At 39.1% G+C, this 27,596-nt stretch overlaps 1 protein-coding gene across 2 annotated transcripts; it reads right to left on the bottom strand.

The window, feature by feature from the left end:
• Positions 1-1,230: 1,230 nt before the first annotated feature.
• On the bottom strand, positions 1,231-25,689 carry LOC149813338 (U-box domain-containing protein 33-like). 2 transcript variants are annotated; one of them, XM_089990779.1, is made up of 8 exons: positions 25,205-25,689; positions 24,750-24,871; positions 18,460-18,581; positions 14,991-15,534; positions 3,681-3,824; positions 3,070-3,570; positions 2,138-2,884; positions 1,231-1,914 (listed from the first exon to the last, which is right to left on the bottom strand). In XM_089990779.1, the coding sequence occupies exons 1-8, from the start codon at positions 25,425-25,427 to the stop codon at positions 1,732-1,734; spliced, it is 2,586 nt and encodes an 861-aa protein (XP_089846905.1). In that variant the 5' UTR covers positions 25,428-25,689; the 3' UTR covers positions 1,231-1,731. The 2 variants fall into 2 exon arrangements, with proteins under 2 accessions (XP_089846905.1, XP_089846906.1); XM_089990780.1 differs by having other exon boundaries at positions 3,681-3,818; positions 25,205-25,557.
• Between the last annotated feature and the right edge of the window lie 1,907 nt (positions 25,690-27,596).

Raw genomic sequence — 27,596 nt, 5'->3', positions numbered from 1 at the left:
AAAGTTGAATATAATTTGAAATGAATTTAGGTTTAATTTGATATGCATGTGATGTAATTTCAGCAAATTAAAATTTGATTTGTATGAATTTGAAATCCATAATCTAAAATAAATATTAAATATGGATTTTATGGAATAAAAAACTTGAATTAATTACATTTTATAAGGCTATAGAGGTTCATAGAGTGGGGCATCCCCCTATGTGGGCCCATCCTATATGGCATCACATGCTGAAATTATATTTTAAAAAGTTGTAAGTTAAAAAACCTAGAAATTGGTATTTCAAAAGTTTTCTAAAAACAAAACAAGTAAAGAGAAAAATAAGAAAAGTTAGAAGTCAAAACTTACCAAATAAGCTAATATAGTATTGCTTAGGCTAAAGGGGTTCAATGAAATTCCTAAACAACAATTATAAACTAAAATGATATATGCGACAAAGTGTGATCCTTTGGTTTAGTAAAAATAAGTGAATTCAAAGACCTTAAGATTTCCACCACTTTATGGTTCCAAAAATTTCACATGTATGAGGCAAGTTGTAGATAAGGATGCAAATGGATCGAATTGGGGATGGGGGTTTTGGCTGTCTCAGATCTGACTTCCCCCATGTATTTGACTGTTCCATATCCGACCCGTTTGTATCCCTAGTATAGAATATCATTTTCACCATGTAAATGAAATTTTCAAATATCAAGCAAAACTTTTCCTAGACTTGTCCGAAGAATGGCACAAAAAAATTTGAAGAGCAGGCTGTGGCAACAATCTAAATACCATAAAATAAAATAAGATGAAATAAAGCATTAATGGCTTGATTATAATACAATAGAAACAACCTGGCCCCATACATCAGCACGACCCAAAACACTGAAAGTTCTGAGAGCACATGGTATATGCTTTAAGTGCCAGACACATAGGCATAGTGTTCAATGTCAAGGTTACAAATCAACGACCACACACACACTAACAAGTGAAGCTCAGGATTGCTTGCGCCATTCTTGAATTGCAGACCGGAGGGTATGGTTAGGGGACACGTAAATGTGATGGCGCATTTCATAATGTACAGATATTATTTTATATTAATGCTTTTTTATAATAAATATATTTTCATGTATGAAAATGTCAATTTTTTTTTTGTTAATTAAATAATTAAAAATTCTGAGAGATTCTCCTGTTTTACAAAAGATGAAAGCTCATTGAAATATTCTGCAGATGTTTACTTCCTAACATATACACAATTGTACATGCGAGTGCAAAGAAAAGTTAGTCAAATTTTACAAAGGCAATGTACAAATATTTTGGCATATACAGTCGAACAAACATGTTCATACAAAAGAAGTCATGAAAGGTTGAATGATAGAAAGAGAAGACCCTTGGCCCTATAGTAACCCTGAAAAAGGACACGCCACCGTCGCAGGCTGTGAAGAGCCAGAGAACTGCAGTTTTCTGCTGGCATTGCCTCTTTCATGTCCTACAAGTTGCAAGAAGCAATGATACCATCTTTATCTTAGCATGGAGGTATACTAACGTTTCTTAGCTTGGGAATGTACCATGCTTTCCCACTATAAACCGTTTGATGCATAATATGGTCTTCCAAGAGACAGAATCAAACTTATGTAGATTAACCCGACTTCCTGGTAACAGTGAAGAAACATCATTTTCTCTTCAGTAGGTAGTGAATAGTGTTGGAGAAGATGAACTTTGGTCATGTTTCAGGTGCTGCACAATGTAATCTGATCAGGATTGATCAAGCCACTCTTGGATTGCAGAGCGGAGAGCATGGTTGGGTGTGAGGTTGAGGTGGCTGAGCTTCAAGTTGGTCATGGGAGAGGTGTCATGGCCGCAATCCAGCCATCCTCGTATTCCCTCTGCTTCATACGTGAAACCATCAGCTGCCACTTGGGGATCCCGCATAATTTCCTGCATTATATAGAAGTGCACAAGTTTAACAAGATAAGCAGAATGATTAAGGAAAAAGTCTGGATGTGTTATTTTATCCATGGGGCCTTTCATGTGCTTTGTTCTGAGCATTAGTGGAACTTGAAGTAACTTGCATAAGACTACCTTATAGACCCTGATCAGCACCTGAAAATTTACAAGCATCATAGGACATGGGAAACCACTAGTTTGAGATCATACTAACCTGGAATACAGGACAGATGAAATATGCCGGAGGCAGCCGGGACTCGTCTGCTGCAAACAAGGAACGTGATGCTGATGCTGACGAGGCTCTCAGTGGCTCCAAGACCCTCCAAACTTCTGAATCCAACCCTGGTCGGCATCTGCGGTTTATACTGCAACACTCCAGCCCAAGGTTGGCCAGCTGAACAGCCTGAACAAATGGCCAATCACCAGCTGATGGATCGATGATCGCCTGCAGATTCTTATCAGACATTTCCTTCTGGACACGCTTGGCTATCCACAGTGGGGGCCTTCCTGTGAGCAGCTGCAGAATGATGACGCCAAATGAGTAGACATCTGAAAGCGGTGTTAGCTCGCCGGTGTTAAGGAACTCTGGGTCCATGTAGGCAAAGGTCCCCTTTGGATCAGTATTGACACAAAGGTTGACTGCTGAGTCCTGCTCCGGAAGGAGGCGGCAGATACCAAAGTCACCAATTTTGACAGAAAGGTTGGCATCAAGAAGGATGTTTCCAGGCTTCAGGTCGCCATGAACCACACCAGCAGAATGAAGGAAGAGCAGCGCAGAGCAGATCTCTGCTGCAATGCGGGTACGGGCTTGCCATGTCAATGGCGGGGTGCCATCCTTGCAACTCATTCTGTCTTCCAGGCTGCCATTGGGAAGGTACTCATAGACCAGTGCACAGGATTCACTGCAAGCACCGATAAGGGTGACGAGGTGTGGATGTCTCATTCTGCTCAGAACATTTACCTGGAGAAGGATGTTTACATTAGAAAAAAAAGGGTCGACAGAAGCTTGGGAGCTCCACCTGGTGCTTAGACAGCAAAAACTCATTTAGCCAATCAGCCACCAGGAAGTTGTGGGCTTGCGCCATACGGCCAATAGCCATTGGGCCACAATGTTAGTGAACACAATAGATTGCAGAAAAAGGTTACCTCTTGGTGGAACTCAGACCCTCCCTGCATGCTCTCAGCATTCAGCATCTTGATTGCAACTGTTGTATAACGTATTCGCCCCTTGTACACTGAGCCAAACCCTCCTTCCCCTATCTTCAATCGTTGGTCAAAATCATTAGTAGCATCTATCAACTCTGCCAGAGAGAACTCTGTGAAGCTCTGCACCATTCTAGAGGCTTCACTAAATTCCTCTTGTCTGCAGCGAAGCTCCTCCAACTTCCTAACGGCATCCTCCCTCTGCCACTGCATCTCGGCCACAGCATGCAGAGCGTCCTGCAACTTCTCATTTTTCTCACCTAAGTCATGCTCCAAGTCTGAAATTCGTCTCTCAAGTGATGTTTTTTCAATGGACATGTCATGCAGCTCTGCCATGATATCTTGGTGTTCTTTTTCTAGCTTTAGTCTTTCTCTTGAGAATGCTGCCTCTGTTTCTTTCCTCTGTTTATGTTCTTTTACAAGGGAAGCCTCTGCCAGCCTTGCCTGGAGAGAGAGATGTTAAGCAGTGGTCATGCTTTGCCAATAAGAAAAAGAAGACTCTACGCACATGTATATGCATATTGTGTTTACTTTGTATATTAATTTGCACTCACTTTCCGTAAGGCCTCAAGGGCCTCCTGCTCTGCTTGCTGTCGCCACTGTGACTCTTGAAATGCCTCTTTCTTTGAAGTATGGGCTTCTTCCATGGCTTTCTTCAACCTATCGAACAAGCCCATTTCGGTGTGACCTTCCTGCAACTTGCAAATGTAATTATCATATTAAGGCTCTGTTTGGGAGCCGTAATTGAGAACAGTTATTTATGATAGGAAATAACAAGCTCTCTTTTGGATTTATTTAATATAAAAATATAAATAATTATCATCAAATTTTACCTCTTTAAAATACACGTATGAGCAAAGATTAAGCAAAAACATGTTTGGCCCCAAGGGGGGTTGGGTGGGGCCTCTGCTGGAGAGGGTGTTGTGTGTTCTCCCCGGAACACAAATTGTGCGTTCCGGTGTGTGCGGAGGAATATTTTGGGACCCGTGATAATTCATATGCCAATGTTTCCCACGATGATTTTATAATAAAATAACATATAAAAAAGATAGATATGCTCTTGACGAAAATGTCCTCCCGTAAGATAGATATGCGTTGGACAAAAATGTCCTCCAGATCCCCGTAAATAGATTTGCACGTTCCGTCTTTGTTTTTAGCTTGTGTTACAACACATGCCTTTTCGTTCCTACCTTGTGTTAGATAGAAAACTTTTTCAGGTTCGTTCCTACCTCGTGGAGATAACTATAAATCGAACGACTGGTTCGATCATTGGTGGGCATCATAGGGGGATTTGTCGGCCATCTCTTTTTACAGTCTTCTCTTCTTCTTCATTTTCGTTAGGCAATATAGAAAAAAGGAATGAGGCACAAACATTCCAACAAGTGTCATTAAAGCGTGGTGAGTACCTTTCCATGTCATCATGCTATTGTTGAAGAACTTATGTCGTCGTGAGTGTCATTAAGGCGTTGTTTTGTTATTGCAGGTAAATTTTATTGTTTCAACGGTTGGAAACTTGAAGACATTTGTAAGACGCTGGGACTTGTTGACAAGAATGCTTGGTTACAGATGCGAGCAAGGGCCTCTACCCCATCCGGTATCGTCCATTCACTCAGTATATGCAATGTAATGCAAATCACGGTTGTGTAGTAACACGTATATCGATTTGTGAGATATCATTTTGTTTGTTAATATCGATTTGTAATATATTATGCTGAATTGTCGTATATCGATTTATAATATATTATGTATTTTCTAGTTTCGATTTGTGAGATATTGTTTTGCTTGATAATATCGATTTGTAATATATTATGTTGAATTGCCGTATATCGATTTGTAAGATATTATGTATTTTCTAGATTTGATTTATGAGATATTGTTTCGGTTGAAAATCTCGATTTGTAATATATTTTGTTGAAATTCTATATATCGATTTGTAAGATGTTATGTGTTTTTTAGTGTCGATTTGTGAGATATTATTTTGTTTGTTAATATCGATTTGTAATATATTATGCTGAATTGTCGTATATCGATTTTCAGGATGTTATGTGTTTTTCAGTGTCAATTTGTGAGATATTGTTTTGTTTGTTAATATCGATTTGTAAGCTATTATGTTGAATTGTCGTATATCGATTTGTAAGATATTATGTGTTTTTTAGTGTCGATTTGAGAGATACTATCTTGTTTGTTAATCTCGATTTGCAATATATTATGTTGAATTGTTGTATATCGATTTCTAAGATGTCATGTGTTTTTCAGTGTCGATTTGTAAAATATTGTTTTGTTCGTTAATATCGATTTGTAATATATAATGTTGAATTGCCGTATATCGATCTGTAAGATATTATGTGTTTTCTAGTGTTGATTTGTGAGATATTGTTTTGTTTGTTAATCTCGATTTATAATATATTATGTTGAATTTTCGTAAATCGATTTGTAAGATGTTATTTGTTTTCCAGTGTTGATTTGTGTGATATTGTTTTGATTGTTATTATCGATTTATAATATATTTTGCTGAATTGCTGTAAACGTATGCGTTGGAGAATGCAAATTGATGTTTTGCTTATGACAATGTTGAGCATATCAACTGATTGCAGTGAAGATAATGTGTCTCAATCACTGGAAAGTCATGGAGCAATGAACATCCGTGCTATTGACGCACCTGAAGAAGTGAATATGTGCACTATTGATGCACATGATAAGAAGGGTGCAGACATTGGATTTACTCTAGACTTGAATATTCCAACAGACAAAATGCAATTCGATAATGATATTCCATTAGACGAAATTCAATTTGATAATGAGGTAGACGATCATGACGGTGCACTTAACAAAGGTGCAGGCACCTCAAGTCTACATGATATTACACTTGACTCTGTTCCCGTAGAGAGAATGCAATTTAACAATGAGGAAGCTGCATACAAATTTTACAATGATTATGCCTTAAAACTTGGCTTCAGTGTTAGAAGGTATTCTTGGGCAAAAACTGCATAGGGTGTCACGGTGAGAAAGGCATATGTTTGTTGTAAGAAAGGTCGAAAGAAGTCAAGTGAAAATCCAACAAGGAGCAGGTCAGATTCAAGATGTGGTTGTCCAGCGAGAATGGTGTTAAGAAGACTTCTGAATGGAAAATATGCAGTTCGTATTTTAATCATTGATCATAACCATGAATTAGCCCCTTCATTTATGACTCCTATGTTAAGGTTACATCGTAAAGTAACCAAAGTGCATGCTGCAGTTGCTGAAATAGCTAATAGCGTCAGCATTGCACCAAGGAAAACATACAATTTGTGTGTAATGGATCTAAGAAACTATTTGAGAAGGAAGAGGTCAGATAACATGAAGAATAAAAGAATATGTTCTTTGGTTGATTACCTACAAAAGAATTCAAGCAATGACCCTGGTTTTTTTAGTGCAATGCAACTGGATGAAGATGGGTATGTTGTGAATATGTTTTGGGCAGAGGTCACTTATGCATGTTGCTGATTTGACATCGAAAAGCAAAGAAGCCTATGTATGTATGAGAAAAGTGTCAAGAAAATTACTTGAAAAAGTGCAGTTAATTCACCATGAGTCTGTTGTAGCTCATGAAGACCAATCTAAGAAAACGGGATCGAACAACGTAGGTGAAATTTACATTTCCCCTGACTCTTATGACAAGTCGCGTCGAAGTGTCAACATCATCTTCGACAAGTCAGGAGTAAACCTTGTAGATTATGATGAAAATATTCACCTAGCGAAGGGTATCAAAAGGAAACCTGCCTCTCATCGCAGTCGTCGGAGGACAAAGGGTGCACTGGAATTGGTTTGCAAGAAAATGTGTACGAAATAACCAACCCTTAAGCAACCAATCCCTTCACATGAACATGCATGTAATACAATATATTGTTTCCCATGTAAATTTTATTACGTGCAACTTATTAATATCTAATTTGTGTAATTTTCAACATGTAGCAATACCCTACAGACGTGCATTACAACGTTAAAACCTGCAATCCCCCCGACCTGTTTCAGTGGAACGATGACATGAGTTTGACAAGTCTTTTGGTATGTAACAATTTTGGAAGAATGTTTGCATTTCTTGTTGAACTTAATGTAGTGCCTGATATTATTCTGTTTAATGACAGACTCAGTTCAATTCAAAAGTGAGCAACACAACACAGGAATCGCGTGTGGATTCTTTAGCCACAAAATACTTATAGCATTTAACTTTCATTAGTGTAAATCGTTGTAATGTTTAGCATTCTGTAATTCTTTGTTGTAATTCTATAATTCTTTGTTGTAAATCGATCATTCTTTCTTGTAATTCTATAATTCTTTGTTGTAAATCTATAATTCTTTGTTGTAATGTTAGAATTCTTTGTTGTAATTCTACAATAGAAATCATACTACAAATATCATAAAACTCATCCCTAGAAAACACATAATATCTCACAAATCGATATACAACAATTATGCATAATATCTTACAAATCGATATACGACAATTCAGCATAATAGCTTACTAATCGATATTAACAAACAAAACAATATCTCACCAATCGACACTAAAAAACACATAATATCTTACAAATTGATATACGACAATTCAACATAATATATTACAAATCGATATTAACAAATAAAACAATATCAAGAAATCGGCACTATATCGGGAAGCTTCATTCTAAAAAAGGCGGGTTGCGGATGCGGTTTTGCCTCATTCATTTTCTTGAGAGAAGAGAGAGTGTGCTGACAAAAACAGTAATCAGACTGATATTAAGAAGCCAAAGATTGAATCCGCTGATGAACATTTCCCTATTTCATCAATTAATGACCTAAAAGTGACCATTTCTAAGAAAGCTCATAAGAATTTTCACTTCTTTTTGGCTTAATATCTTACAAATTGATTTATGGCAATTCTGTATAATATCTTTCAAATCGATATACGATAATTCAGCATAATATATTACAAATCGATATTAATAAACAAAATAATATCAACAAATCGACACTAGAAAATACATAATATCTTACAAATCAATATACCGCAATTTAGCGTAATAGCTCACAAATCGATATTAACAAACAGAACAATATCTCACAAATTGATACTAGAAAACACATAATATTTTACAAATCGATATACGACAATTCACCATAATAGCTTACTAATCGATATTAACAAACAAAATAATATATCACAAATCGACACTAGAAAACACATAACATCTTACAAATCGATATACAACAATTCAACATAATATATTACAAATCGATATTAACAAACAGAACAATATCAACAAATCGACACTATATCGGGATGCTTCATTCTAAAAAAGGTGGGTTGCGGATGTGGTTTTGCCTCATTCATTTCCTCGAGAGAAGAGGGGTGTGCTGACAAAAACAGTAATTAGACTGACATTAAAAAGTTAAAGATTGAACCCGCTGATGAACCTTCCCTTATTTCATCAATTAATGACCTAAAAGTGGCCATTTCTAAGAAAGCGCGTAAGAATTTTCACTTCTCTTTGCCTTGATATCTTACAAATTGATTTACGATAATTCTGCATAATATCTTTCAAATCAATATACGGTAATTCAACATAACATATTACAAATCGATATTAACAAACAAAAAGATATCAACAAATCGACACTGGAAAATACATAATATCTTATAAATTGATATACCGGAATTCAGCGTAATAGCTTACAAATCGATATTAACAAACAAAACAATATCTCATAAATCGATACTAGAAAATACATAATATCTTACACATCGATATACGACAATTCAGCATAATAGCTTACTAATCGATATTAACAAACAAAACAATATCACCAAATCGACACTATATCAGCACAATAGCTTAATAATCAATATTAACAAGTGTCAGTTGCGTAATTTTGTAAGATGTTTCAATTTTTAAGATATTTGTATTATGATTTTGAAATGTGTGCCTGCGCAATTGACATTGTGGCGATTTGCACGCTTGAATTGGCGATTTGTGTATTCAACACACATGTCTCAGTGCGTAATATCGGTTTATTGATCAATGTGAATTTTGTACAGTATTACAAAATTTGTATACACAGTCTACAAAGGGTGAAGTTTCTTTGAGTTATAAATTAAAAAAGGAAGAAGCAAAAATATGTTTTATGTTGAATAAGCAACAATAAACACATATAATGGTTCAGATCTAGCATAAAATACCTAAAAGCAATGTTGTCATTATTGGTATCGGCCTTGTATCGTTTGGCCAACAATTTAGGTGAATCGGCCTATACTGAAACTCAAGTGAATTATTCTGAATCAGCCAAAAAATAATTAAAAAAATATTATGTGTCAATCAAAACATGACACGTGTTAAAACCATTACATTACAAGAAAATTACGGATTAGCGTCAGACTCTATCCGTCGCAAACTCCATCGCATAATCCTAGTCGCTAAATTACGACAGACTTTATCTGTCGCCAATCCGTCACTAACTAGAGACAGATTAGCGACAACCTATGTTCATCGCTAATCCGTCGCTAATTAGCAACGGATTAGCAATGGCTTATATCCGGATATAAACTGTTGCTAACTTTTGGTCGGCAAGTTAGCGACAGATTAAAGGTCGTCGCAAAACATTGCCTGATTGAAATTGGCGACAGCTTAGTGACGGACATAATCCGTCGATAATCCATCGCAAATTTTTGTTTAAAAAAAAAAGAGCCCTGAGGCGTGTGCTTCATACGCCTCAAGGCGAGGCGCGCCTCAAGCTCTTTGGGTGAACAAAGAGCTGCTTAGCACAATTGATCAAACAAAAAACATAAAACGATGCATAAAAAATGATACCATTCAGAAAAATGCCAGTAGAGCAAAATAATCACTTAATTACTGCTTGAAGGCTAGGTTTCAAACCTTCGCATCTGTATCCATCAGTGTGGGCTTGTCATCAGACTTTGGAACACCATTTTCAACACCTGAACCAGATGGATCATTGCAAGATTTGTCATCCTGCATATTTACATCGCTATCGCCACTGGCCACAGGAGCAGAGGTAATTATGTTAGCTGCACTGCAAAAAAATGCAATGATTCTTATTGCTTAATTTTAATCTTTTGTTTCAACATGTACAAAAACACAGGATGCTCCAAACAAGTATATTAGAAACCCAAAACTAACATCATTAGTTCAACACCAACTAACAGGAAATTGCTCAGAGACTTCAATGATTCAAAGTGAGTCCCATAGTCTTTACCAACTCTCACTAAGCACTCCTTCTGGGTCAGATGGGTTTAGACTAAAAACAGAAACAAAACGTTCCCATTTTGCCTAAATTGGAGGAAGGATTGAAGATTTCAATCCAGAAAAAAATAAGAAAAGGAAAGAATGTTACAACTCTCCATGAAACACTGCAGAGATGTTGTCTTCATTTAGATTTACCAAGTAATAAGAGAATAGAACGAACAAATCCTAAAAACAAATGCAATAAGAAAAAGAAAAAAAAAATCACGATTCATCTTAAGGAAACTTGAATTCACCTTACATTGATCAAAATCACCATACTGATCAACCAAAAACTTAACAATTCCTGAAGTGGCTCTAATCAAAACTAGCACAAAAGGAAGGAAACACTCTAATCAAAGAAACAAAAAAAGCTAAAAAGAAAGAAAAAAGAAACTTTGTTGAAGTCGAGCAATTCAATACCACAGACCAGAGTGCCCCGATCCCTCACGTGTCCGACGAGCTCAGCCTCTTGTACTTCTTCTTGGAGCAGTAGGCCTTGGCAACGGCCTCCGCGATCTCCCGCTGCGACTCGAGGATCATCTCTGTGCGCTTCATCTCTATCTTCATCCTCGACCGTGCCATCTCCCTCGCCATCTCCATCTTCAGGTTCTCTGCCCGTGTCAACCCGTCGTCGATCGACCTCACTGCAGAGGTGAGCTCCAGGAGTGCTTCCTGCTCCTCCGTCACCACGGAGGCCACTGGGCTCGCGGTCTGCTTCCTCTTCGGGAAGCTAGAGTTAGGGTTAAGGACAGACCCAGGGCTGGAAGGACCACAGACGCCATCGACACCAGCGCCACCACCAGAGCTAGGGTTACGGCCGAGGTGGGCGAGGACGCCGCCCAACTTGGTGTTGCAGCCAACGGAGGGGTCATCGCTGTCGTCGGAGATGACACAGACGACGACGGAGTCGACCTGGGGGAGGAGGGAAGCGAAGCGCCCTAAGCCACTCTGTAATGAGAGAGAGAGGGAGGGAGAATTTAGCGCCCTAATTTGATAGTTTTAATTGAAAATTAGCGAGGAAAACTTTCTGTCGTAAAATTCATCGCTAATTAGCGACAGATTAAAGACGGAATATTTCTGCCACTTATTCGTCGCTAAGTTGCGACGGATCTTGAGATGATTTTTTTTTCGCCAATCCGTCGCTAATTCATGACGGAAATTTTTCCGTCGCTAATTACACAAATATTTTGAAGGTTAGCGATGGATAGTTTTCTCTCGCTAATCCGTCATAAATTTGCGACGAAAAAAATTTGTCGCAAATTTTCATCGCTAATCAGGGTTTTTCTTATAGTGTTAAAATAATATTAAAAAAATAATTTTAAGTATTTTTTACATTTATTAAAAATAATTGATTTAGAGGTGAAGCATATGAATTTTTTGCCGATACGATACGTATCAGCCGATACACATTCAACATTGCCAACATAATCCCCATTCTCTCTCTCTCTCTCGCTATATATATATATATATATATATATATATATATATATATATATATATATTCGTTAGACATCGAAAAAGTTTGATCGAAATTGAACTTCGTTGTGCCACTAATCGCAAGCGATCAGCGGTGGAATTTTTTTTGCACTCAAAAGGTGTTAAGTGACAGTCGCAACTGCCGCTAAACACTTTTTTTGTGTTTTTTTTGTTGAACGCGCACCCAGAGGTTTGTCCAACCTTCCTATTCGACAACAGGGCATTTGATGATATGCCCTTCATATATATATATATATATATATATATATATATATATATATATAGAGAGAGAGAGAGAGAGAGAGAGAGAGAGAGAGAGAGAGAGAGAGAGAGACCTGAATATATTAGGCCCTCTTTTTTCGTTCTGTCCCATTAGGGGCCCATAGTTTGAAGTGTTTTATGGTAGATCTGAACCGTTAAATGTGTTTAACATGCTGGATTTAGTGGGAATCAACTCTTGGAACATGTTTTTTTGACAAAAAAATATATTTTATGAGCGGAGAAAAATTGATGACTTCATAGCCATTGATTTTAAATCATTAAAAAAATCTGTATACAGGTCAGATTCCGGTGATCCAAAAGTCTGTTCCCACTAAAGAAAACCTATAGATCACATCTATGATGTTACATGTTAGAAAAAATACCAAAAAACATGATTTTTGAAGGGGCAGTCCAAAATCAATGGCTATGAAGGTACCGGTTTTTGTCTCAGAAAAACATGTTTTTTCATAGAAAAAATATGATTCAAGAGTCGATTCTCACTAAATCGAGCATGCTAAGGACATCTAACTGTTCAGATCTATCATAAAACACTTAAAAACTATGGGGCAAAACCAAAAATGAGGCCTAATATGTTCAGTTCTCATTATATATATAATAATAATAATAATTACTACCATGTGAACTGAGCATTTTCAACAAGTTTTTTGCAAATCCAACATTGTAAATGTATTTGGCATGTTGAATTTGCTAAGAATCGACTGTTGAATCGTACACGCTATTCTTTGCATAGACATAGCAGTGTTAGATCCAACCGCGTATTTGTGTTTAGCATGGTTTTTTTTTATCATGTTACGAGGGTATATCATATCGAATGTAAGCCTTTATATGCAATGAGTCCAAGCAAACAACATTCATGTAAGAGAACCAACCAGACAGAAAGAGAATAACGACAGCAAGATGTAATTGCTGCAATTGCTAAATTCCAGCAGGTTGTAATCCTATTCCAATCGCGAGGCCCAAACTAGCCCCTTGGTTTCTTCCACCCAAATGAATAATTCAAACACCCTGAGATGTTAACATTCCTGTCTAATCTTCTTATCAACCTCTTCCAAATAGTTAAAGGTTAGCAAAGTTTCCTCTTAGACTCAACAAAGAAAACCCACGTCAATTTCCTTTTCTTTTCTTTTCTTTCATAGAGGTCATCCTAAACGGGTATCATAGTTTCCTTTTTTCTTTCCTTTCATAGAACCCATGATATATAGAGGCTTTTCTCTTAACGGGTCCAAAGACTGCATTGCCGCTTAACAGCATATTTTATACACAAACATAAAAATAATATGTACATATTTACAGAGAAACATGGCTGTTTAACCATTACAAAGATGCATGCATGAAGTACACATTGTTGGAAAACGATAAGCACAGAACCCACGAATCAACAAAAAACAAAATAAACGAAAAGAAGCAAAATAAGAAATCAAACCATACTATGAACAAATATTTACATGGTTTGACAAGATTTGCCTAAGTTCATGGCCGCACTGAAACCCTGTTATTAGATTATAAGAGATATGTAACAAAGGACGAATGACCCTCTTTAAATAAAAGAAACCAAAGAGTGTCACAAGAACTCTGCAAGTGTAGTTTCGACTTTTGTAGTCTGACTGATAAAATTACAAAACTACCTTAAAAAAATTTGCATCAATGCAAGTATAGAATTTATATCCAAGTAGAAAACAGCCTCCACACTTTAAATACATACCTACTAATATATATGGTGGATACCTATTGTCAAGGTTGCAATCCTTTCCACACCCTTCTACATGCACGCCTGTCCTTTCTTTTTTGGTTAGACAGTTTAACATATAAGGATCAATGGTTGTGTGATTTTCATAATTCTAAAAGAGCAGGACAAGTAGAAAAAATCAAGTAGGTTGTCTTCTTGCCTTGTTATTTAAATAAAATTTCGGTTTGGTTAGGTTTCTCTGCTCATCAACTTGGATCATGGGGTGCAAACAGATCGGATTTGGTCAGACCTCTAGGATCCGACACATTGGCCTAGGATATGGATCCTAAAATAGATCGACATCCAGATCGGATTTCGAGTTGGGTATGGTACTTCTGCCTGATCTGCATCTTGTTCCTGCTGATCTGTTCGCACTTTTACTTGTACAACAAGTTTTCAAGGGATTCAGTATCATATTGTTTAAAATTTGGATGCTGATTCAACTCCGTTACCTCAGACCTATTTCAGATCCAAATTGGGATTTAGACTTGTTGCCCAATATCTAGGTCCATATTCGGATTTATCATGATCCATCCTGTGTCGGTTCCATTTGCACCCCTATTTGGCTTAGGTTAAGTTGGAAAAAAAAAGCTGACAACTCTTAGTTAAACAATTTGATGCTAATGCCCAGGACTAGAGCCAGGTTCGATTTTGATGTTTATGGCAGCATTACTTTTACCAAGAATTATAAATGTTTCAAATAAAGGTGAGTCCAGACCCAAATCACAGATGAGTAACCTCCATCCGGATCCAAATCCTTAGTATCTCTGGACACTTGGATGGATCCACGTCCATTGAAAGCATAGGGCGGCATCACCAAAGGTCAAACATGAATTGGGTTCATCGGGGACAGGGCCCTAATGATACGCATGACCATAATAATATGTTTTCGAGTGAAAATGTTGAACTATATAACATTTACAAAAGTAGCAAAACACATAAAACCTAAAAAGAACTTTTAAAAATAATGCAAAATCACGATATTTTTGGAAACAGACGGTATTTTGCAACTACCATGAGTGTATCGGAGTTTCTGACAAGATCAATAAAGTAGTGATATTTTCAAACTATAGACGTATTATACTTGTAACTAATCGGTTTAACGAAGAGGTGGGGCATACCTGTTCAGCAGCTACGATCTGATCAACGGCTTGGAGAGTATCCACAGCCGGTTCCAACGGCTGAGATTCTTCCACGGCTATCCTTTGCATGGACGACGTCAACGGCTGAGATTCTTCGACACCCATCCTTTGCATGGACAGCGACAACGATGGCGACACTTCCTCGCACGACGACCAAGCGGTCCCCACAGAATTCAGAGAATGGCTCCTCGACACCCCGTCCGTCCCTCCGGCCACGCCTTCCGGCGAAGCCGAGGGTGAGTTGGCGTAATTCAAGCGCTGAGACGAGAACCAGCTGGAGAACGGTGATCTCCGGTGGCCTTCTGAATCTTGAGAAGAGCGAGAGTGGTTGGGCGTGGCGCTCGGCGAGCGGAGGCCGACGACGATGGCCGGAGACGATGGCACCGACCACGGCTCGGTTTGTGCTGCGTGGGGCTCGCGGGTGCGGATGTGCGTGCCCTTGCAGACGAACCATATTCGGCAAGAAGGGAGGGTGTGCTGGTTCACGTAGATGGCTTTCTTGGAGGTGGGCGACCTCATCTTCCTGTGAATTGTGAGGAGGGACTTGTTATGAACACTGCTGGGAGCCTGGGACTGGGAGCATATAACAGGTTTGAAGAAAATAAAAGAGACCGGATACGACTGGTAGGTAGGGATGGCAGTGGACCGGGGCGGGGGACAAGGTCTCCACCCTCACCCTGTTTCAAAATCCGAACCTCCATCCCCGCACGGGGGATAGATTTTAACCTCCACCCCCGCCTCCATCCCCGTTTCATGTCCTCCATCCCCGATCCAAAAGGAGGTGAGGCGGGGCGGGGCCCGTTTCCCCTTAGCCTGTAGTCATCCCTTGAAGGATTGGGGACGGGGCAGGGCGGGAAAAAGCGTAAGTCCATCCCGGCCTCCATCCCCGTTTAAAGCCCTTCATCCCTGGTCCAAACGGGGCGAGGCGGGGGCCCGTTGTCCCCTGGTCCACTGCCATCCCTACTGGTAGGGGTGGACAGCCAGGTTCGCCCACTTAGTAGGGGTGTCAACAAGTCGGGTTTGGTTCGGACCCAGGTGGTATCAGACTTGGATCTAGTTTTCAATTGGGTCTGGACTCAAGTCTAATCGGGCTCACCAAAAAATCATACCCAGACTCGATCAGAACTACATGAACCAGATCCAGATCATACCTGGTAAAACCATATTTTTTTATTATTTTTACATTGAAAAATTGGGAGTGTTAATCGGGTTGGGTTTGGGTCTGGTATAAAATTTCACAAACTATACTCGGGTCCATGTATTAATATGACCTTTGGGGGACTGGACTTGGGTCTTATTATTTATCAGGGTACCAGACCCTATAAAGTTTGGTTTGGGTCACGTCCTGGTAAACCAGGCCCGTTGACACCGAAGACACGATATCTTTATCTTTTTAATCAATAAAAAATTCCATCCTTGATATTTTAATAGATAAAAAATAACATAAACTATTAGAAAACTATTAAAATACATTAAAACAACATCCATATGTGTCTGGGTTGTGTCAACGTGTCCAAGTATGTCACCCTAGATACGGACTCCAAGCGGTGGAGAGAGCTGCTTAGGTCAAGGGGGGGCAGACAGAAAAATCGCCAATCAATTTAGCATTTCAATGGGTCTCATGCAACCCGACATCTGACCCAAATCCGAAACCGATTAGCCAGATTTGGTAGCCAAATTCTGAATCGATTAATAATCAGATTCGGGTTTGGTATTGAGTTTTGCATTCGAACCCGAGTATGAATCCGACTAAAACCTGAACCCCATTAAGTCTAAATATAGACTTTTAAGCTAGTCTGATCCAGATTCAATTTTATTTGATTCCACCCCACTCTACATTCCGATTAGGTCAGACTTGCTAATGCTTACATCCGACCAAGTCTGAACCGTTTACATCCTTACACAGCATCATGGAAATGAGTGGCACCCAGGGGTGTAAGCAGACCGGGTTTTATCAGATCCAATTCTGAATCGGGTCTAAAAGTGAGATCCAATCCTGACCCAATTAAATTTGGGTGCGAGTATAGCTAGAAACAGTAGACCCACATGGGTTAACAGGTTTGGGTATACATCAGGTCGGGTCTTTAATAGACCCGTTTTGATTCAAGTTAGGTTTGGGTTTAGGTATGGCTGAAAAAAGTAGATCAATATAGGTTACGAGTTAAGGTCTCAACGTGTTAGAGTTTGAGCTTGGATCTTGATATGATCGGTATTCTAGACCTAATTACCCGCGAACAAAAAATATATAAATTAAGGGAATCAACCGTTTATTAAGAAGATTACATGCTAACAAAATAGAATCTTAATAAGTATTCTAAATAATGCCAAAATCTCAATATAAAAAGAATATATGCATGCCAACAAACATTTTAAGTTGACACAAAAAACCAATGATATATCATATTCAAAATGTATCAAATTCAATGAGTTCTCAAGTATTATTCTGGGATTCATTTATTTCAATGCGACATTTTTCACAACAAAAGGACAATGAAAAGTATATGAAAAAATAAATGAAAGTTTAGATAACTAAAATGCAATGCATATTAATTCTAAGTTTATCTTTAAAAGTTTAATTGAATATAATATTTACCAATTAAAAACTTTGAGATGGATTGGGTACGAAGCAGGTTCGGTTTTAAATATGGAGAACCATTTGGGTCCGGATACATATATAATGAGGTCGGATCCATTTGGGTCCGGATACATATATAATGAGGTTGGATCCATTCGGGTTCGGGTATTTGTTTACAATACCTAAGACGGGTCTATATTTTGGACTGACTCAAACCCATAGGTCCACCAATATTGGTTTGGGACATTGGGTTGGGTCGGGTATACCTGACCCAGTTGCACCCCTAGTGGCACCCAATACCTATCAAATGCATTTTGTTTTGAAAGATTTTTAGCTGTCCATTTGCGGTCATCGATGCTGTTCATCTAGAAAGTAACGGCATCAGAAATTTTTGTGTAGCCCACCTAAGTAGAGGCCGTTTTTTTTTTATAGGTTTTGTATACCGTTCATTTATAGGATGAACAGCACTCAGGTGCCTTGAAGGCTCTCCCGAGTGGTGTGCCATTGTCCTTGAGTACTTCGGGTTTAGCCCACTCGGACCATAAAAAAAAATAAAGGAAAACACGTTTGGTTATGCTCACCCATTGAAATACTGTTTCATCCCTAACTAGGGATCTAAGTGATTCAAATGTGGGTCGGACTTAACCAATACTAGATCTGACTAATCGAACCTTCCCATTGCGAAACAAGAGCTGCCATGTTACCAACGGGGGCTCCGCGTGGTTGGTAGGAGTTGTCAGTGCATGTCGCTTTGCGGTGAGACGTTGCAGGTTCAAACCCCAGTGGTACATTGAATAGTAACTGGTGGAGGTCTGCCTAACCCCAATCAAACTTAAGAACCGAGACAGAGTATTGAGGATGAAGGTTCCTTACTTTGAGAAGTGCTTGTCAGCAGCTGCTCCCATGACAAGCTCCCCAATTTCATGTTGAGCGACCAATTCGACTATTCCCTTTCCAACGTCACCCTTTTCAATAATCAGATGTTCTGCTTCTACCTGTGGCATCACCACAACCTTAATTAGCCACTTTGAACACCAAAAATCAATAAGAAATGAGAATTCCATTTAGGGTGAATTCTTAATGGATTGAGCAGTGAAATCACATGACTTCATGAGAAAAGTTAAAGAGCTGTAGGCCCCCAGTAAATTCAAGAATTATAATTACCATCTCTTAAAGAGATTGTGTGAATCAAACAAGGGGTCTCAACTTTTGTGAGGATTAGTGAGAAGAGATTTCCCATCTTAAGATCCAAGCTTACCCTTAATCAGAACTATGGTCAATTTGGAACAACGATATTTTTATCACAAGAATATTCGTTGTTGAGAAATCCCAATAGGGCCAATATCTGTCACATTGGTCAGTGTTTCCAATCTTGGGCAAAACATTCCCTTCCTTGGCAAAACAATTTACAAAAAGCACCGCTTAACTTTTTCCTATTTACAAACACATGCCTAACTTTTGAAATAGTACAAATACATGCCTAATTAACAAAACAATTCTTAAAAGTTAGACGTCTCTTTGTAATATTTCAAAAGTTAAAAATGAGTTCGTAAATGGCCAAAAGTCAAGTGTGTAAATTTTTCACTCCACGTAGACACTTGCCAATTTGTACCTTGGCAGCATGGCACATTAGAACACGCATCCCATCATTTGAAACAGGATGGGTTCCATCATACATTTAATCATAGCCATCCAATCAACGGCTAGATGGTTTTGCTAGAATGTATTATGAAATCCATCATATTTCAAATGATGGGATCTGTGTTCTTATAAGTAGTGGTGGACATCCGGCGGACCGACCTAATTCAAGCCGACCTCAGGTCCACTGAAACCGGGCCCGAGGTTGGGCTGCATTTGTGATACTCTTTCACCCCTACCCAAATGCAGCCCATTTGTTACTCTGGCTGGGTTAGGCTGGAGTGGATATCATAAGATTCAATCCACGTGATTCGGATCCAAAGATGAATCCAAATGAGGTTTCCAATGATAGACTAAATGAGAGCAGGTGGACAAGCAATAAGATAAGAATGAGTGCTGGTAACAACAACCTGGGCAATCCTAATGTAAACCACTTTCTATCTTAATGAAGTTAACTCCTTTATTCAAGGAGATTGAAGTGTAATCAGTTCTTAGTTTATTTTTCTATTGTCTTGCTGCTCGTTTATGGTATCAGAGCAACATGATCAAATGATCATGAATTCCAACACGTCAAGCTCTTCAGCATAAACCAATGCAGAGATGAAGTCAGGTGTTGTCTCTTTGGTCCTTTCTCTCCCCACTCCATCCCATCTCCAATCTGCAATACTTGTCCACCAAACTGTCATCCAACAATTTTTTTTTACAGTGGGAAGCACGGTTTAAACCCCTGCTGAATAGTTTTGGTTTAATGGGGATTGTCGATAGGCAACTCATTGTCCAAACAAATATTTACCTATAGAACTTGGAAAGGAAGCTTCCATTAATCCAGATCAAGAGAAAAATGGCATCGCTAAGATCTCTTCAATCTATTACTGTCATCCTTGACAGACAATATGCATAGCCAGGTTGTTGGTATGACAACCTCATATGAGGTCTGCAACTCATTAAGAAAGATGTACGCAGCCTACTCTTGGGCACGTATTCAGCAGTTACGATCCCAACTGCAATCTCTTAAGAAAGAATCAGATTCGATATCTGGGTATGTCTCAAAGGCTAAGGCCAAAGCCCATCAATCGGCCATGGCTTCCAAATCCATTGATGATGAGCACTTGGTGTCGTATATTTTATCAGGATTGCCATCCATTGATTATGGTTCGTTTAGAACTTCTATAAATACTAGACCTAAACAGGTGGGTCTAGATGAGTTGTTGAGTTTGTTACTCATTCATGAATCTCATGACAAATGAGTCTGATCAACCTGAAGCTCTGGTACCATCAACGAATATGACTCAACGACAATATAATAATCACGATCGATGCCAAAACAATAAGAACTATGGTTCTTACAAACCACCAAACAGAAATTATGGACGAGGAGGTGGTCGATATCAACAACAATGTAATAATAATGTTGAACCTAATGGGGGTCAAAATCAGGAAAGCAATTAAGGTAACAATGTTGTGATTTGTCAAGCATGCGATACTCTGTAGTGTTATTTGTATTATTTTAAGAAAAATTCAGGATCCACTGAACCATATCATGCCTCTCTATACCTGTCATTTGATGATGGATCTTGGTACCAAAATTCAGGTGACACCCACCACATAACTTCAGATCTCAATAATTTATTTGTGCATTCTAAATATCAAAGAGGAGACTCGGTGAAAGTAGGTAATGGAGCAGGTTTGCACATTTAACACATTGGTAACTAGTTTGATTATACTGGTTCCAAGTATGTTTTGAAAAATATCATGTATGTACTTGATATTACTCGCAATTTATTATCTATTTAGAAATTCAGCAAGGACAATAATGCTTACTTTGAGTTTCATCCTAGTGTGTGCTATGTCAGGGATCACAAGATGAGCCAAATTATGTTGCAGGGAACAAGTAAAAGGGGGTTGTACCAAATCGAAATAAAGAATAATGATGATATCCAAGGTGCATGTGTCGGTGCGAGAAGTGCATTTGTCGGTGTGAGAACTTCCACTACTCAATGCACAGGCGTTTGGGACATCCAACATTTTGGATAGTCCAATCCATTATTAATAAGTTTAGTTTACCTTTTTTGAATGATGCTGAAAATAAGGTGTGCGAAAGATGTCAACTTGGAAAGAGTCATACTCTCTCAGTTGACCATTCTTCTCACCGTGTGTCCGGACCTTATATTTTCTGATGTGTGGGGACCAGCTCCCATCCCATCTTCTAGTGGACATAAATATTTTTTACATTCTGTTGATGTTCTCTCGCTTTACTTGGATCTATAATATCACTCACAAATCGAAAGTCTTAGAAGTGTTTCAAACCTTTAAAAATATGGTTGAAAATTTATTTAGTCATCACATAAAATTCTTGCAAACTGATCAGGGTGGTGAGTACTGCTCGATTTCTGGTCTTTTGAAAGCATGTGGGATACACCATCATGTTTCATGCCCTTATATTCATGAACAAAATGGGCTAATTAAGCGTAAGCAACATCACATTGTAGAGACAGGTTTAATGTTGTTAGCACAATCAGATCTTTCGAAACATTTTTGGGGCTATGCTTTTACTACCACACTTTACTTAATCAATAGAATGCCGTCCTCTTTCACAAACATGCAATCACCATATGAATTTTTGTTTAAAAAGTCCTCATATTATAAATTTCTTAAGGTATTTGGCTGTGCATGTCTTACGTATGCTCATCCTTACAATTCTCATAAGTGTGATTTTAGAAGCACCAAGTGCGTCTTTCTTGGATACAATCATCAACGCAAAGGGTATCTATGCTTAGATATATATCATGATAAGATGTTTATTTCTCAAAATATTGTTTTTGATGAATATTCATTTTCATTTAAGGAACCAAATAATGTCTAGATACTCGTCTACACCCTATCCCACTGCAAATCACAGTTCAACTACCTCACTACCCATTCGAGTACATGTTTTGGCCACCGATGTCCCGAGACACACTATTGCTCATCAAGTCATCATAGTCCTCTTGACTTTGATGGTGGCTACCCCTCTCCTCCTCATTCTATATTAGATTGGATGCCGACATCACCATGTACCATGTAATCATCATCTGACGCATCTTTGAGTTCTGCTGACTCGGCTAGTGATACGTCTCATGCACGAATTTTAAACTGGTTCCCTAAAACCCAAAACCTTTCTTTCCACTCGGTATCCATTACCCGAAGCCCTTCTTCATAAGGTGTCCAGAGATTCAGAACCCACCCTTTTCAACCCAAGCCAATAAACATTCTCATTGGTGTCATGGTTGATGAGTTTAATGCTCTGCTTCAAAATAACACTCGGTCTCTTATCCCTCCTTCCTCACATCAAAACGTTGTTGGGAGCAAATGTATTTTCAAACTCATGCATCGAGCTGATGGATCATTAGAACGTTACAAAGCTAGACTTGTGGCAAAGGGTTTCACTCAAGAAGAGGATCAATGTTTTCAAAACTTTCAGTTCAATGGTTAAACTACCTACTATCTGAGTAGTGTTCATTCTTGTTGCATCTGATGGATAGTCCATTCATCAACTGGATGCCAGTAATGCCTTTTTGCATAGTACTCTATCTGAAGAAGTTTATATGTGTCAACCACCTCGATTTACAGATTCATGGTTTTCTCACCATATCTATAAGCTCCACAAAGCTCTCTATAGTCTTAAACAAACTATACGAGCCTGATACCAATGTTTGAGCATCTTTCTTCTTCAGAATGGATTTTGTAGATCCAAAATAGATGCTTCCATGTTTATTCGCTCTGACGGGCATCTACACATGTTAGTCATAGTTTGTGTGGATGATAATGTTCTCATAACTGGCAGTTTAGCTGTTGTGGTTCGACATCTTATTGATCTTCTTGGAAAGGATTTCGAATTCAAGATCTGGGTTCTATTAATTATTTTTTAGGCATTGAAGTTGTGCATGTTTCTGGTGGCTTGCTTCTTACACATCAAAAATATATTGTTGATCTTCTCCAACCTACAAATATGGATGGAGCCAAGCTAATCTCTACATGGTTGTCCTCCTCTATCATCTTTGTATGATTGGGATCTTAGGAAAACTTGTCTAGATTTAGCTTTTGGAGCCAACAAATTATGTCAATTCATGCATCAACCCATTTCTCATTGGGTGACTGTCAAACTTATTCTCCAGTGTTGCAAGCACACTCTCTTATGGGCTGCTTCTACAGAAATCATCGGATCTCCGTCTCACTTCTTTCTCTAATGTTGATTGGGCTGGAAGTCCCTGGGGGTTAAGCAATTTTTATCGGTTCTTCCCTTATTTCTTGGTCTACTCAAAACTCGATTTACTTGGCTTCGTGACAGGCTCAACATTCGTGAGCACTTGCGGTGCTTGAGGAGGGATATTAAGGATATCATAAGATCCAATCCACATGAAGCAGATCCAAAAATTAATCCAAATGAGGTTTTCAATGATAAACCAAATGAGAGTAGGTCTACCAGCAATAAGATTACCATGAGTGCTGGTAGAGGACAACCAGTAACAACTTTCTATTCTAATGAAGTAAAGTCCTTGATTCAAGGAGAACATCAAGGAGATTGAGTTGTAATCGGTTCATATATAGTGGAACCTCTATCTCTCGAGAATTAGAGAGAGATTCGTGGATGTATGGCTTCCTAGACTGAACCCCGTTAACTGTGTCTCATTCCTGTCCGTTGTGGTTCTTCCTTTATTTTCCTGTGCTCTTGCTTAGGGATGGCAGACAATGGGGCTCTGCCCCGTCCCGTTTGGACCGGGGATGAAGGGCATGAAACGGGGATGGAGGCAGGGATGAAGGTTAAAATCTATCCCCATGCGGGGATGGACTTACGCTTTCGCCTGCCCTGCTCCGTTCGCGTCTCAATCCCCGCCCCGTTCCCAATCCTTTAAGGAATAACTATAGACCGAGGGGAAACGGGCCCTACCCCGCCCCGCCTCACCCCAGTTTGGACCGGGGATGGAGGACATGAAATGGGGATAGAGGTTAAAATCCATCCCCGCGTGGGGATGGAGGCGGGGATGAAGGTTCAGATTTTGAAATGGGGGGGGGGAACTGGGGTTAAAATCCGCCCCGGTCCACTGCCATCCCTACTCTTGCTGCTCGTTTAAGTCTTATGAGAGCTTTGGGCTGCACGAACAGCCCAACCCCCACCCCTCTGCGGTCGAATTCCCATTCACCTATCGGCTATGCACCCAACCCGACATCCAACCCTAAAAGTTGGATTATGTTTTATATCCTATGGAGTATGGAGTAGGAGTGCCAATGAATTGGAATGAAGAATGAGATCTGACTAAAAACCTGGGTCGAATCCTTAGGGTCCGATTAGTAAATAGGTATGGTTTATGAAAATTTATATCAGACCTTGGGTCCTACCCAAGTTCCAACCAAGATTTACAAATTTTCAAATGTAAAAAGCATAGCAGAAAATTTGTATCGGGTATGAACCAGGTATGGTTTTTCCCATGATAGGTCTGGCCTACTCAGGCCCGGTGAGAGAGAGAGAGAGAGAGAGAGAGAGAGACCTTCTTCATAGCACAAACCCACAGGTAGTCATTGATTGTTTTCATCATGCCCTCTCGCTCAAGCTGCCTATACGCATTCAACTCCGAGGTCTTCAAGTTACTCGCGTGAACTTTGCCCCCAACTGCACAAAAGAATTTCAACCAACCCTTTTTTTAACGAATGAAAAAAACTATCAAACAGAGAACAAAGGGAAGAAACGAATGATGAGAGCGCATGAAGTTCATATTCAACCATTTGATGAACGGCATCTATAACGCAAAAAATGATCGGTTGAAACAAAAAGAAACGAGATGGTATTCTGGCCGCCGTTCATCAAATGCCAATTATTTACATTTTTCAATTATTTAAATGTTTAAAATGATTTCTTTCTACACAATTACAACTATGGAACTCATGTAAAACGAGAAAATTGGAGAAATGGGAAAAGTTGTAGAGAGAGAGAGAGAGGTCTTACAGGGGCCAGGGATCATCTGAGCGGGTTGGTGAACGTGAAGAATCACCACCTTTGCTGCTCGGAGGGCTCCCAAGGTCTGAAGGCTCCATATCAGATTGTTTCTCTCCTCCTTCAAGTCCCTCCCCAGCGCCACGTAGACCCTCCCCGACAACGAACCGGTTTCGCTCTCCGTATCGCTCTTGATCTCCCCTCTGTCTCCTATCCGAGCCGCGACTCTCTCCATGAGTTCGCCACCTCCGCCGGATTCCGGGGTAACAAGAACCGCGGCGCAGTCCTAGACTGCGGAAAAAATCCAGATTTTCTTTCTTCCCTTATTAGAAAATCGCGATTCCGGTTCCTGATTTCTTCTCCTGTTCTTCTAACTCATTCGATTCCGCAGGATCGCTTCCGTTTCTGCACTCGAACAGGAAAAACCGCAGTCCTCTCTCTCCAATCGGACCAAGATCGCTCCGAAAACCACTAGATTCCGACCCAAACTAGGCCAAAATCGCGATAAGCCAGAATATTCCGACGAAATCTAGACCAAAATAGAGAAAAGCCACGAGATTCTCACGAAATCTGGATCAAAATCGCAAAAAGCCAGGAGATTCTGATGAGATCTAATTCACAATCGCAAATTCGTTAGCAAAAATCCCACCTTTTCTGCTGTCCGTTTCTCCTACTCTTCCATCGGAAATCTCGCTCTCCTTCCCTAAACCGACACGATCCTGCTTGCCGAAATCCTTTTTCTTGCCCAGAAAACCCTCAAAATGTCCGGAATCTTCAAACCCTAGATTTATTGTCCCCGGTTGCCGATACCATGAAACTTCCACCGAACCCAGCCGAAAACGCGGGGAATTTGACTTCTCCGAACGCGAAAACGTTCGGTACCAAACAGGATCTTACAGGCATTAACTGCCTTCAACGTCACCCACACTTTTCCAGTATCGCACGAAATCATGCTTTCCCCGAATTTACTTCCTCTATTTTTTTTAAATTTTTCTTCAATTTTTTTTTTTATAAAAAAAAGAAAAACACCTTAAAAAAAAAGACCTAGTCGCCTTGACTAAACCTGCAGTACTTGAAATGTTGTCAGTATCGGTATCGGCCATGAATCGTTGAGCCACCGATTCAGATGTATGGGCCGATACCGATACTCAGCTGAATAGTTCAGTATCGGCCCAAAAATAATATAAAATAATTATGTGTCAATCATAGCGTGACACGTATTAAAACTATTATAATATTTTTAAAATAATATATAAAAAAATAAAATTTGATAATTTTTATATTTTTTTAAAAAAATAGCCAATTCATGGATGCGTATCGAAATTCTGCCGATATGATACGTATCGGTCGATACATGACTATACGCACCGATACCATGACATTTTGAAATCGCTATCCCGTGACGCACCCATTGGCGGTTGCCCTCAAGGAATCGTCAAGCCCTTCCTTTTATCTTGTAATACTTTATTACTTTTCTATTATGTTTGACAATTTATCAATTATTTAATCATGTGAAATTTCCTTGAGATACCCAACTGATATTACAAAAAAGTTCACAAATTTTTTGAAAAATCAGTTCAGTCCACAACCTTTCCACTAAATTTGTCAAATTGATGGTTATTATCCGTGTGAAGTGTCATTTTTAACCTTGACTTTTTACCTATTTTCTTATAGAGTAAGGGTAGTTTAATAATTTTATCATGGTTTACCTGAGTTATACTCCAACCAAGTTCTTGAAATATTTTTTTCACAAACTGTGTTTGGAATACAAGGTAAAAGGTGGGTACTGAGTGCAATTTTTCTTATTAAATAGTTAGCTCCCTAGCTGTCTTTTTTCTCCCCCTGGCATGACCAACCAGATCCTTCTTTCTTAGTTTTGACCCCCTGAATCGTTTGGCCACCGATTCGGCTGTATCAGTCGATACCGATATTCTATTGAATCGTTCTGTATCGGCAAAAAAATAATAATCAATCGTAACACATGTTAAATTTATTAAAATAATATTGAAAAATTTAATTTTAGTATTTTTTATATTTATTAAAAAATAGCCTATTCAAGAGTGAAGTCACGTATCGATTTTCTACCGATATCAATTGGCCGGACGATGCAGACTGATATGCACCGATACTGATAACATTGATTTTGACTATTAAAAGGACAAACTGGAGCCTGGGTGGTCGTGTCTCCAACCGAGGACAGACTGGAGTCTCAATTCTCAATTATTTTTTATGGGAGTATCTTGCCGCAACGTCAAAGCTGCGTGGGAACTGGTTTTACTAAGGATTGCAGTGGACGGAGGCAGAGGATAAGGCCACCACCCTACCCCTCAAATTTCTGCACTGGTTTTGGTTTTAACCTTCATCCCTAGTCCAGATGGGGCAAGGCGGGCCCCATTTCTTCCCC

This window comes from Nuphar pumila, chromosome 16 (genome assembly GCF_984573655.1).
Source record: "Nuphar pumila chromosome 16, dmNupPumi1.hap1.1, whole genome shotgun sequence".
Classification (NCBI taxonomy): Eukaryota; Viridiplantae; Streptophyta; class Magnoliopsida; order Nymphaeales; family Nymphaeaceae; genus Nuphar; species Nuphar pumila.
This window is presented reverse-complemented; position numbering and strand designations above follow the sequence as displayed.